The sequence below is a fragment of the Electrona antarctica genome, assembly GCF_951216825.1.
Source record: "Electrona antarctica genome assembly, chromosome: 21".
NCBI classification, from domain to species: domain Eukaryota; kingdom Metazoa; phylum Chordata; class Actinopteri; order Myctophiformes; family Myctophidae; genus Electrona; species Electrona antarctica.
This window is the reverse complement of record NC_136802.1, coordinates 13,106,605-13,121,094: the sequence shown is the minus strand read 5'-3', so window position 1 is coordinate 13,121,094 and position 14,490 is coordinate 13,106,605. Positions and strand designations below refer to the sequence as shown.

The 14,490-nt window shown below is 41.4% G+C and overlaps 1 protein-coding gene across 1 annotated transcript in view; it reads right to left on the bottom strand.

The window, feature by feature from the left end:
- The window catches only part of LOC306914597 (phospholipid-transporting ATPase ABCA1), a 272,775-nt gene that overhangs the window by 203,642 nt on the left and 54,643 nt on the right, over positions 1 to 14,490 (bottom strand). Inside the window, exon 3 of the mRNA XM_079491713.1 lies at positions 8,878 to 9,007. Coding sequence (XP_079347839.1) covers positions 8,878 to 8,943 — 66 coding nt within the window. The 5' untranslated portion in view covers positions 8,944 to 9,007. The remainder of the gene's footprint in view (positions 1 to 8,877; positions 9,008 to 14,490) is intronic.

Sequence of the window (14,490 nt, the reverse complement as noted above, 5' to 3'; positions counted from 1 at the left end):
GCCAAACTGGCCATGCTAGGAATCTCTCCTCAGCTAGTCAAACAGCCCGGGATGTTAGATAGCCTCCCCCTGAGGGTTTCTACTGTCCCCAGTAACACACTCACTCGACACAAAGTCAGTCCCAGGATGATGGGGCAGACATGTGCCTCCCTTCTCCAGAGGCTCTGATGCCCCAGTGTGAGGGTTGTCCGGTGTGTAGGGTCTATCTCCACCTGTTTCACTTTTTCTCAGCCGAGTTGAACGCCCGCCACCTTTGCCCCATGAGATCCTCCAGTGTCCTCCAGTGTGCATCGCTACTCACAGCCACGTTTCTGGAGCGGTGGGTGCATTTTTTTAAATGTTTTTTGTTGCTTTTGCCTTTATTTCATATTTTTTATAGAGGGACCCCCCCCCCCCACACACACACACACACACACACACACACACATTTTTAACACCATCTTTTCAGGTGCTCACTTCCTATGACACAGCAGGCCATCGATAACAGCAAGGCCGTCCCACTGAGAATAATGACTATGACTTAACTAGCTTTATACATCTAGTCTACTATACTTACTGTACTATACTTCCTGCCCTCAGTGCAGGCTGTGCGGGTCGAGCATGCAAGGATATCGTTAGCCCGGTCCTCTGTTACCATGGTGTGTTCTAGCCCTGGCCTGGAGAACTACAGCTATCACCGGTGATGGTAGTGATGGCTGGCTCAGCCCGTTGTGCTTGTTCTCATAAGGCATTTCGGTGTCCATTGTTCTGGCTATTTTTGCCAGCAATCTCGGGATGCACTCATTGGCGCCCTCGGGCCAACTGGATAGTGGATAAATGCATGTGTGGGTGTGTGCATGTGCGTTTTGTTTTTCATTCCCATTGTGGTGTGACTGCTTAGATCAGAGAGCACCCACACCTTTGCCTTTCTCTATCACCTTTGCCTTCGTCTATCACAGTGTGTGTATCTTTTTGCTACATGACTCACTAAGACTTGAAGCATTTGCTGGCGATGAGAAAATATGAAACGGGTCCTTCATATTGGAACAGTACCAGAATTGGGTTTCAAGTTCAACTAGTGGTGGAGGTTGGTTAGCGCTGGTTTTCTCCACCATCCGAGCCCAGTCATTTAGATTTCCCCAGGTGTATCAATAGGCTTGTCACAAGTATTACATAATCTTCTAATTGCAATAATTGTCATAATCGTTCCCATGTTGAAACATTTTCAAAAACTACAAACTCTACCATCTCACAACACATCACAATGTGACGCATTGTGAGCTTGTCGATCGACTATTTCTGCTATTTTACTTTGTTTTTGAAAGTATAAAGTTATATATGAAATGTCTTTGTATTAAGTTTGTTGTTATACAGTATACACATAAAAGTTGCACAGGGTATACAGTATACAGTACTATACTGTATACCCTGTGCAACTTTTATTTACACAGCCTAAAAAGCCTAAAAGATGTTTTATTGTCTCCACCAGGCCGAAGGCATGGGGAGAGAGTATGTTTTGCACTCCGTCCGTGTGTCCGTCCTTGTGTGTGTGTGTCCGTCCGTCTGTTACCAGCTAATCTCCGGCACCGTTAACCCGGTCGATGCCAAACTTTGCACACACACTCCCTGGATGCCAACGATGAACCTCTGCCCCACATTTTCCAGAACGGCCTGTTATAGCGCCACCATGAGGCAGCTTTTCACATGTTTTACCTAAAACTGCACCGATCTGCGTGAAACGTTGCATGCACACTCCCTAGAGGCCAATGACAAATCTTTGACCTGCATTTTCCGCATCTGCCTTTTATAGCGCCACCAGGAGGCCGACTTTTGTAAAACACATTTTTTTATATTACTCCTCCATATTCTGTCCAAATATCTCACAAATCGTTACACAGTATCTCTATGGTCATGTGCTCAAGTCGGATCTGTCCGATATTTCATATTCCATCCTAATTGGCTATAATTGGCTTTCACAGTTTGCAAGATTGCCCCGTTTTGAACAAAAGCCTCAAATCATGAACGCAGCATGCAATTTACGTGAAATCTTTCACACATTTTCTTACTAGGCTGAGGAACCCTTTTCACATTGGCCTGTTATAGCGCCACCAACAGGTTGATTTTTGCTAAACACATTTTTGGAACAAAATGCCTCAAATCATCCAATTGCCATTAAAGGCGTATGAAGAAATGGCACCCTTTTCACATTGGCCTATTATAGTGCCACCAGGCACTCTGCATTTCCTCAACAAAATGAAGAAAATTGTTGCAAAAAACTAACAAACAAAAAAACATGTTTATAATATTACTCCTAAACATTTTGCCAAACATCTCACACAGTCCTATCCTCCTGGTGGAGACCTGTGCCCAGAAGGGCACTTTTTCTAGTTTATATTGTTTCAATGTCCAATGCCAAAAACACAGCTCTCTACTCCTCCTGAGTCCCAAAAACATGCACATCATTGTGTGCCTAGCAGGCCACCTCCTTGCTTCCATGTATCACTCACTACACTTTTCCACTGATCCACTACTTTATCCACTAAATCCCCTGCTTGCATGGTCAGTCACATTGGGAGAAATGAAAACAATAAATAAAGAACCAACTTAAAATAAGAAACCTCGAACCTCGTATTGAATGTTTACACTTCCAGTCTCCTCCAAGTGACCTCTCTCAGCAGAACAGGTTAGAACTTCAAGTTCCTTTCTCCCCACACATGCGGGTGCACGCACGCACGCACGCACGCACGCACGCACGCACGCACGCACGCACGCACACAGAGGAACCATCATTTCTTGATGTGAAAGTCAACGCAAATGCACGAGTGAATGTAAAGGGGTGAGAAACTACTGTACGATTCCAATGATGAAAGAGCAATGATGGCAGTGAGTGCAGCAGGCAATTTAAGTGTTTCGAGCAACACGGAAGGCTTGACAGGCATACACGGTAGAGGTCTCCGCCAGAGATACTACAATGCGCAGTGCGCCTCACCTTTTCACCTCACTCCCACCCTCATCTAGGCTCTCACCAGTCCCTTTGGACCTCAGTACAGCAGCAACATACCACCCCGCCAGCCCAAATCGCATCCAGAGCCTCCACTCCCCACTGACACGATCTTCTCGCACATTGAACCAGCCATCATCTCTGGGGTTGACCTGCTTAGTGGAGTCAAAGTCGGTTCCCTCACAACAGTGGATCATCAACACCTTGGTTGCAGCCTCATTAATGATGTGGATTAGCAAGACACATCCTCCTCATTCCTCAACTTATTGCATTTATAAGGCCCCCCATTTAGAATGGCAGCCAAATCCAGCCTAAATTAGATCTGTGCCATATCCAGATTGGAATCTGATTTGATTTATGAAGTCTGAACAAACGAGTCACGTGGAATACGATTTGTACAAATCCTACTTGAGCCAGTTTATTCAAATCTGATTTGTGATTTCTAAAGATGAGTCTCAGTCTGAGGCAGCGCAGTAAACCTGATTCAACCACTCAAGTTGCATATCAAACTGTCCAAAACGCAACATGCAGCGCAACCCGAGCACCACTGACATAATTTCAGAGCACGAGAATTGCATTTTTATTCATGAGAGCGGCAAGGGGTGTAATGAAAATAAAACAATAGTTCAGCATGTGTGCTACGGTGTAGATGGCGAGCTGAGAAGTCCGTTTTCCACCGTTATCATGTATTTGTTTTTGTTGTTGTGGCTTGTCTGTTACAATATGTCGCATTTCCTGAACGTAATCAACTAGCGCCTGCCCCTACGTCATGACGCCCACGTCGGAGTCGTTACCAAGGTAACCACAGCAGATATGTCAAGTTAACGCAGGGTGGCTTTGAGTTGATGTAGTGTAAATCAGTCTAAACACAGATCTGTGACAGATCGGATCTGATCATTGATGCGAATGCAGTGTGAATAGTCAGGCCAAAAGTTCGGATTTGAGAAATAAATCGGGTTTGACTGTATTTGACAGCAGTCTAAATGGGGCCTAAAAAGAACAGGGTAGGTAGAGAATAGAGATCTGTCATAATGTGTACAGGCTGGGCTACAGTACCATAGCAACATAGCCTTTTTTCCCTTTCATAAGTTAGGTGGCTTGAATACTGCACATTGTGGATGGATTTGATGTGAACTGCCAAGGTAAACTGAAATACCTCGATCGCCTTGGGCTCTCAGTGAAAAGGTATTTACAGTAGAACAGAGTGTTCATGTGGACATTCTCGATGTCTGACTCCATGGGAATCTTAAATTGGACACCAGCGAACCCTCCAAGAATAGAAATTAAGTGAAATACTGGGCCATAAAATCATCTTCATGCCTACAGTATGTTACAAGGTCTTAAAATGCTTGGTGAGACATTCATATAATTGGTCATTAACCTCCAGGAGCCACATTGTCTTTGCTATAGTTTCTTTGGTTTTCCCCGATAACAATAATTTATGATGACGTTGCCCAAATGTTTTGCTACATTCCACAAAGCATTCTGTTCTGATACTTTCTAGTATCAGAATAGTAAAAGTTATGAACGGTATTCTTCACAACAGGATGAAAGAACACAAATGACTGCCTTGAAAACACTGATGGAAGATCACTACGATGTTTTGTTCTACGTGGGTTAACAGAGGCTTTTCACCCAAACAAGTGGGTAGATGTTACTCTTATGATTACTGCTAAGATAAACAAAAAAGAATGAAAGAACAAATTGCCACAGAAAGCATTGCAGCTCTGTGAAACGATCACATCTGCCTATAAATGATCAAAAATATCTTCCACAGAATCTGTACAATGAGCCATGCGGCTACAGTATGTTCTAAAGCGGTACGTGATTCTCAAACTTTTTCACATCAATGAAGGACCACAAATCAATATGTACTAGAACGGTGCCCGTGGGAAATGCATGCCCCACCATCACATTATAACCGTTGTCAGAGTAACCGTCTGTCTGTCTGTCTGTCTGTCTGTCTGTCTGTCTCCCTTTTGTGCCCATATGGAAAAGTCCTTGTGCAGTTCAAGGTTGTACTTTATTATTGCTCTTGTGTGCACTGTGCAGGTACATGAGAGTAAAACTTATTTTTGTTTGGCTTCCTTACAGACAATGCAACAACCTATATAGATAGCATTCAAAACAACAAAAGACAGCAAGCACAGCAAACAAAGGGATAGAATAAGAGTGCAAGAAAGAGCATTCAAAGAGTAAAAAATAAATATAAATGTGCATGTTTTCCCTGTAGTAACAAAGTTAGGTAAACTTTATGTGAACAGCTTCACATGCAGTGGAGAATGTCTGAAGAGGATTCTGCTACTCATACCTGTGGATTTGAGAGGAGGAACTTTTAATAGAAACGGTAGCTATTTTGATGTGGTGTGGTGCAAAAGCTGCAGTCAAAATCCAGCTGAAGAGGGTGTGTGTGTGTTTTGCCATAATATATTTTAAATATTTTACTTGACTTTTTTAATGGAAGTCAACGTAGTTCGGATAGGGCTGAAGGTGAAACCATACCAAACTTGGTTTCATACCCTACAACATGGTTCCCCAATAGGCGGCCCGCGGGCCATTTGCGGCCCGCAGAGCGCCCCCTTGTGGCCCCTGGAAGAATTTAAAAAGAAAAAAAGTTTTTTGTTTTGTTTTGGGGGAGTGTCCCAGATATAAATGGCATTAAATGGGGGCCAGTAGCCTATGCATGTCAAACTGGGCACCCCCTCAAGGACCACTGGTGGTCCCCAGACCACTGGTTGAGAACAATTTTTAATTAACGAATGAAAAAATAAAAAACCCAATTTTTCGCGCATGCGGACTCTGCCCCCAGCCTGGTTCCCTAGTCAAACTATGGCCCTTGAGGAAAATGAATTGGGGAACCCTGCCCTACAATGTACATAATAGATATGTCATAGATTACTGAGTGACTGACATACAGTAGGTCAGACGCTTGTGCAACACGAGGATAAATGAAACAATCAATGTCCAGTTTGCTAATTCACAACAACAACACCTAATACTACTACTAGTTTGGTGTTGAAACTTTGAAAACTTTCACGACAGCCTATTGAGCCTAAGTACAGATAACATTTATGAAAAAGACAAGGCTACAGTGAATTCGGTTCACAGAAGTAGTTGTAGGCCAGGTAGTCCAGTAATAATGTAATTTGACCTCTAACTAATTGCAAAAAAACCAAACTCAACTGATTTTGCATCTTCAATATATCCTGAATAACAGAAAGAAAGTTGCCTGGAATTGTCTGAGGGGAAAGTGTTGAAAATGGCCTGTACAGTCTGGCCACCATTGACATCCTATTATAAGGCAATATTTTCAAAATTTCCTTATGCTTTAAGTAGCATGTGACATATCAAACTAGGTTGTTGTCATGATGTTGAAGCCATTCCAAGCATTAGTTTTGCATAAAAACACTCATTGGGCTAAATTTGGCCATAGCAACTTGCCAAAATGTAATGAGGTCAGCACATTTGGGCAAGTTGCTATGGCCAAATTTAGCCCAATGAGTGTTTTTATGCAAAACTAATGCTTGGAATGGCTTCAGCATCATGACAACAACCTAGTTTGATATGTAAAATGCCAGACTGTACAGGCCATTTTCAACACTTTCCCCTCAGACAATTCCAGGCAACTTTCTTTCTGTTATTCAGGATATATTGAAGATGCAAAATCAGCTGAGTTCGGTTTTTTTGCAATTAGTTAGAGGTTGATCCTGTATTTTACATAGATTTCCTGTACTAAGGGGTAGGCAACCTGCGGCTCTAGAGCCACATGTGGCTCTTATAGGCCCTTATAGGAACTTGGCTCCAAGTTGCTACGGAAAATAAGTATGAAAAGGAATAAGAGTTTTATTTTTTTTACATTTAATCATAATTTATTATTGAATTTGTAGTAGGCATAAAGTTATTCTTTCATTTTGATATTGCAAAACAATGTTGCCTATACACCAGATAAAAATAAGAATCAAATTTAATGAAGGAAAATGGAAGAATAGAAGAATGTATTCATGATAAGTCATGCTGCTGGCTTACTGGTACAGTATACTTGTTATTGTTTGCTAATGAGAAATTAGCAAACAATAAAATGTAATATTGAAAGACCAGAAAAATCCTAAATAATTAAAGTTTGCTTTATTAAAGCAAACATATTTTGCGGCTCCAGATAGAATTGTAATACGTTTTTGGGCCAAAAATGGCTCTTCTGATAATAAAGGTTGCCTACCCCTGTTGTAGGCTATGTGGGGATTACCTGACGCGACTTCACACATGTCTCTTGCCTTGCGGTAATTGGCCGGCGTAAAGGATTAATGGCTGCTACTGTGCTACATGAGCTAACGCCGGGTTTATTCTTAGTTGTGCGCGGTCATGCACAGATATACATTTTCAGTACTTCTACTCCACTACATCTCAGGGGCTATTATTGTAATTTTTACTCCACTACTACAATTATTTAAAAACTTTAGTCACTATAGTTACTTCATAGATCTTTATTATTATTACAAAACATGCATTAACCGATTCATACTATTGAAAATAGCAGATGTACAACTCACAAAGCGATGTGTTCTTGTAGATCTGCTATTTTCAAAAGATTTGTTTTGATAAACATTTTTGTGACATTTTTGTGAAATGGGACATTTCTACATAATGACAACTTTACTTTTGGTACTTTCTGTAAATATATTCTGATGCCAATACTTTTGTAATTTTACTAAAGTAAATTTAGACTATCAGACTTTTACTTGTAACAGATCAGAGTATGTCTGCATTGCAGTATTTCTACTATTACTCAAGTAAAATAATGTCCACTGCTGGTATTTCATGCTTCCACATGCAATGTGTCCGACAGGTGACACTGATAACATTCAGGTTTATGATGCCCATGATGTTTTATGACTACAACGTAAGCTTTTTATGATGTTTTATTATGTTGATGTTAAGGTCACGTTTTAGAAACTGTGGGGGTTTGTTAATACTGTGTTTCGTTGCCATGTAGGCCTACAATTTGAAACCTGAAAAGCTAAACCCGAAAAGCTCTGAGACAAATCCTCAACTTTAAGAGAGCAAAGCGTGTTTGGAGTGGCTTCTATTTTAAGCAACTTTGTTCACCTTAAGGACCCAAATCACTGTCATAATTTGCAACCCCTCTGATTATTGGACCGTAAAGGATGTTGATATTAATTTTGTATTCATCTTTAGGGCCCCAAATCATACCCTAGAAAGCACTAGTGCATATTTAAAACACGTAGGTTTTTTTTACTGTCATATTTTGACATATACTTGTCATAATTTCACCCCCTCCCTATCTAATTATTGGACAGTATTAGGATGTTGATATTCATTTTGTATTCATCCTTAGGTGCACTGGTGCAGTCATAAAAACTATTAATAAGGGGTCAAATTGAAAATTTAAATAAGACTTAATTGCCTAGTAATAGAGTTGTACGAATAGGGGCAATAAAACGTGGTGGAGATGACACAGCCAGTTGTTAAGAAGAGCCTGACAAGAGGGTTTGCCCTTCAAACAAACCATTTAAGATTCCTCACTCTGGTCCCATCAGACCCCACTCGCAGACCGGGTTTTTTAAAGTTAAAACACAGGCACATACACATCTCAAAAAATGGAGGGTGACACTTTGAATTGGTTGGCATTAGGGTAAGATTGTTCTCACTCTCTACTGAGGGAGTTAAAGGCAGCTTACTTTAATAGGGGACCATTTTCCTGGCAAATCCCTCTTTTCTCTCCCCCTGCCACGAATAACTCCGCAACACTCCCTAACACACAACCCTGGGACAGCATCCCCGCTTTGCCTCCATCCTTGACCGACTTTAGCAGATATACGTCGCTTTGCGGGGTGGCGGGAGGGGGTGTTGGGGGTGGACCAGGGACAAGCATACGGTACCTTTTGTCTCTTCCGAAGAGTGAAGTTCTTCCACAGGAGAAGAGTGAACTGCGCCAGGAGACCCATTACGTCTTATCCCGGCAATATCCTGCCAACGCGTCGCTATGGCAACTGGCCCACTTAATAAACCCTGGAGGGAATAAAAGGCAGAGTTTGGTTTTAATACAGAGGAGCAATGCATCATGGGGGAATGCCACTAATCATTCACTTCCCCAGGCCTTGGGGCTTACGGTGCAGCACCTGTTCTATGAATTATTATCGCCTCCGCTCAGCGACAAGGCGCAACACTGGGCTCTGTTCCGTCTCCACATGTGATGACTGCCCATTGGCTCTTGGTATAGACGGATAATTTACCGCAAATCATGGAGTGGTTTTACTTAATGTACTGTATTGCAAGCCAATTCATTCCCCTGCAAAACATTAAACAATATTTTGTAATGTGGGCCTGGATGTGCATAGTCTCGTGACAAGCTCTTTGTCTCATGGCCACCACTGTGCTACAAAAACTCATTAAATTTATGGATAGCTTGGGTTACCAGTGAGCAGTAAATTAAATGAAATTCATGGGTAACTAGATGACTTTTGGTGGGGACCAAGGATTGTAATAAAACATTAACTGCAAATTTTACTGGTGTCTGCACACTGATTAAACAGTTAATAAACAAATTGATCTGGCATGGCATTTCACACTCGTGGACTGACCTTTATTAAAAATGCAATTTTGCAATAGACAGCCTCTCATTAGATTATGTTAACATCATTGATTTAGCCTTTCCTTTCCTCACCACCCATTTAGGCCTACAAGTCTTATGCTTATTTACTTAAGGACAACTTTAGTTTTTTCCAACCACGGTTCATGTTTTAGGTTGTTATTAGAGAAAGTAAAAGATGAGTGTTCATTTTTTTTCATTTGCTGCTTTCTTTCATTTTAGGGATTTTAGCCGTTTTTTTTTTTTTTTTAAACAATATATTTATTGCATTTTTCTTTTCTTTTTTAAACAAACAGACAATACAACAGAACAATATACAATACATAATACAGACAGTACAATTACTTTAAAAAAACAACAAAAAAAAAAAAAACAAACATACAGTACATACATATAAATACAGTATATTAAAACAAAATAGGGGCACTTAGACTGGTAACAACAACAAGACCAAATAGCTGCATAGAGTACAATTAAACACTTTCAGTTTCAACCATTAAATAAGACAAATCATTAACCGTAATATACTGGATAAACCGTCCCCATATCCTATCAAACATCTCTTGTTTATTTTTCAGCGTATAAGTGATTCTTTCCAGAGGAAGACACAATGACAGCTCCCTAAACCACTGAGCAATACTGGGTTTGCCTACCTTTTTCCACGATAAAGCTATAGCCCTTTTGGCTTGTAGTAAACATAAATCTAGAAATCTTTGTTCGCTACTCTGAATCTTATGGCCAGGTGGATAAAGACCTAATAGAAACAGTTTCGGGTCAAGCTCAATATTTATCAACAATATCTTCTGAATCTCCCTCCTTACTTCTCCCCAGAATTCTTTCACTCTTGGGCATGCCCACAGACAATGGAAAAGTGTACCTTTGTCTTTACCACATCTGATACAAGTATCTGGAATATCTGCACTAAATTTATTTAATTTCTCTGGAGTGATATACACCCTCATCAGCCAATTATATTGCAATAGTTTTAACCGAGTGTTACCCGTCTGGGATTGAGCCTCCGTACAGGCCGTGCTCCACTCTTCCAGTGTCAATTCCTCTTGCAGATCAGCCTTCCATGCATTATATTTGGATTCAGAGGATTCGGGAGAGAATTCTACTAACATAGAGTATAAGTCAGAAATGATGCCCTTATTAAAGGGGTTTCTGATAAGCTCTTTCTCTATTATTGACAAGGGAGGGAGTGTCAGAGAGTTCACCTGTTTAACCCCTATAAAGCTTCTGAGTTGTAAATACTTAAAGAAGTGTGTACGAGGTAAATTGTATTTAGCAGCTAGTTCATCAAAAGAGAGTAGATTCCCCCTTTTGTCAAAAACATCCTTCCATTGTTTATTTTAGCCGTTTTTGACAAGGGGGCGGGGGCATTCGAGCATGGGGCTAAATATGTATTTTTTTCACAACATTTTATAGCGATTTCTTTTTTTATTATTTACTATAGTCCTACTACTAGACCCCAAGAAATTACATCTGGCTCACAGGATCTACTGAATTAGAAGGAGGCCTACTGGGGGGAAGCCACTGTGTGTCATAGGCTCAGTATTGACACATTCAGTAGATCCCGTGATCTTTTGTGGCCAGATGTAATTTCTTGGGGTCTAGTAGGACTATAGTAAATAATTTTAAAAAAAAATCGCTATAACATTTTGTAAAGAAATACATATTTAGCCCCATGCTCGAATGCCCCCGCCCCCCTGTCAAAAACGGCTAAAATCCCTAAAACGAAAGAAAGCTTTTACTTTCTCTAATAACAACCTGTCACAATCTGTCACAATCTGCTTTATTAGTCCCAATTGTTATCCTCCATTTTAGAAGAACATCACAGACCCTCCAAACTCCATTCAAGGCTCATGCTCACACTGCAATGATTATAAAATGTCCATGAAATATTACGATATAAGAAAAATTAATACTGTGCATACAGAGATGCACAACTACTGAACATCAATGACATTAGACTAAATGTATCATTTCATGTGTAGCCGCAGTTAATAAAACGAATTGAGGAAATTGATTGGAAACAATAATTGATTTTCAAAAATAGTGAAAACAGCCAATCTGTCCCATACACGCGCCCCACTATTGTATCGCTTTGTATGCATGTCCTCATCGCCACTCTATCAGACAGGCTTCTAGGATCGGAGCCGGACACGGAGAAGCGAGGTGGAAGAGAGGCGGAAGAGGACGCCACCCACTCCTCGTCCCCCTGCCGCTAGTGAGAGAGAGAGACAGCAGGGGACCCCTTGCCACCTCGGACCGACACCGCCGCCCTAAAACAAGGTCGTAAGAGAAACCTTACCACTGTTCACAGACATATGAGAACATGATCTATGGTTGCAGCAGTATCGTATAACGTTGAATGTTTCTCCAAAACGTCTTTACACATTATTCAGCTCGGCTCAACTAATTGAAAGAAAATATGCCGTTTTCTGCTTCTTAGCATCATCATAACTTGAAGGATCGTGAGGTCCTATTCCTTCCACGTGCCAGATTGGGACTGATCGAGGGTAGCTACTGGGATGTAAATCGGGACTTGATCACCCCGGCTGGGTCACCTGAGTGAGGGGTATGATGTTGGAAGACCCGAAACCCGGTGACCTTGGGATACATCACTGAGGATACGTCCCAGGTGCATCCATGCGATGTATTTTCGTTTTTAGAAGGTGTGTGTATATATACTATATATATATATATATATATATACACTGTATATATATATATACAAATTCCTCTACATCGCCACATGGTTTCTGAATGTTATAGTAAACACTGCATAGCATTTGAAACATTCTACAGAACAATGGAGGAGTGCTATTTGAAGTGCTTGGACTCTCAGTATGGAGACACAGCAGGGAGGAGGGGGGAGGAGGGCCATTTTAGCCCCAGGGCATGCCCTGACAAATGTAGCACTTTTTAACGCTCCATTTCCTCTTCCTGTGCAGGTTCCATCTCCCTCTGTGTGTTTACATTATTTACTGCTACTTCATGGATGTTTTATTTACCGTCATGGGAAAGATGAGGCTTCCCTACGTCCAAACGGTCAAATAAGGGCTCTAATGGGCTAGAGAATTGGGTCCCCGAGCACTACGGCTGGAAGCCATTCAATAATCTAGTTAGAGAACGTAAGTGGAACGGTAACAGACTAAGTACAAACTACTCAGACAAAACTAACACACTGCATGTGGTGACAACAGCTTTGGAGGGCTGTTATTACGCTTCAGTGCCATGTCTTCCTTTATTTGCATGATATTTGTGGAAAAACATTTTCGCCACACCTCCCAGGTGCCTATACTGGTGTGGGATAGATGCAACAACTTCCCATTAAGTTTTACATAAGGTAATGAATGTTCCCATTTTACAAAAATGTACAGTCTACACAGACACCACTGACACACCATTGAATAGGTGACGCAGGTAAACAGAAAGTATGATACAACAGGCACCATCTAACACGCCAAGGAAAGAAAAATGTACTGCCCATGCCTGTACAGTACATCTGTATCATCCAGATTCTTGCATGAACAATTTGTACAATAATCACTTGTCATACAGTGGTTATCTCCTGTACCATAATATTTGTTCTCTGCTTTATAGCTGGAAGCTCCTGCCTTCGTCCTCTTTGGCTTTTCATGTCTTTGGAATGTCATGACAGTTTGGGATGACGTGCTTATGTGCCTTGGTTGTATAATTGAGTGTGCAGCTGCAATTTGCTTGCACAGCTTTCAAGCCCTGTGCTTTGAAACACGCAAACACGCCAAAGGGAAAGACGGCTCAGAACCGCCGATGTGCCACAATCACGTCAAGCGTGAAGGGTAAACAACGTCCCTACAGTAAAGTACACTCACACCATACATACATACACGTATGAGTGTGCGGGTGCATGTGCGTCTGCCTGTCCCACTGTCTGTGGCATGATACAAGGATGAGTGCTGTATAAGAGAGGCTCAAGCACTTTCTGGCACTGTGGAAGATAACGTAAAATGGAGATGAGAATGAAGATTCTGATTGCAGCTGGAGCGAGTCAAAGAACAAAAGCCATAGTCTCAGAGTGCTTTCCATATCACTTTCAATGAGAGCACACAATGAGAGTAACTGGGAATAAGTTTGTTTGTCACTTGTTGAACTTTTTACCACCCCAGAAAACTGCTGACCACCAGGCTCTAACATCAGCCCTTTGAGACATCATTAATTCCCCCAAAAAATGACCTGAGAAAAGGACGAAAAGAAGGATAGCAGATTACCCCATTACCCAAGCAGATGCAATGACAGGATGGCAAGAATGCAAAGCATCGAGCAGGTGATGAAAGTGCTGATGAATGCCTGACATGTGGGGACTTGGGAGTCGGGACCTCCAAATGCATTATTTGAACCCCCAGGAGGAAATGGGGAGTAAACAGATATTTGTCATACTGCATGAGAGCCAGAGGACGGCTGACGGTGCAGCCACCTCTGACATCCTTTACAAAAAGTGCTCTTACGGAACCCTAAGAGGCACATTATGGTCACTCGGCTCTACTCTAAGGTCTCTCAATCTTTCCTTCTCCCTTTCCATCTCCATCTCTATCATAAGTCTCCTGCTCCTTCTGCACTCCCGACATTAGTTCAACCAGCACTACTGGGTCACATAATACAGTATAATTATACCAACAGGCTGCTGCAGTTGCTGCCAGACAGTTTGGTGATAAATAAAATACATTACAGTTCTGCTATTGCTGCCGAACAGTGTGGTACCAGTTTGGTACGGTTGTTTTAACCCATTTTGGGCAGGAACCCCTTTTGGTGTTTTAACTAAGCATTATGTTATACTTTAGCTATTGAAAAATAGCAGATCTACAAGCTCATATGAACTTGTAGGTCTGCTATTTTTGAAAAATCGTAAAAATGCGGC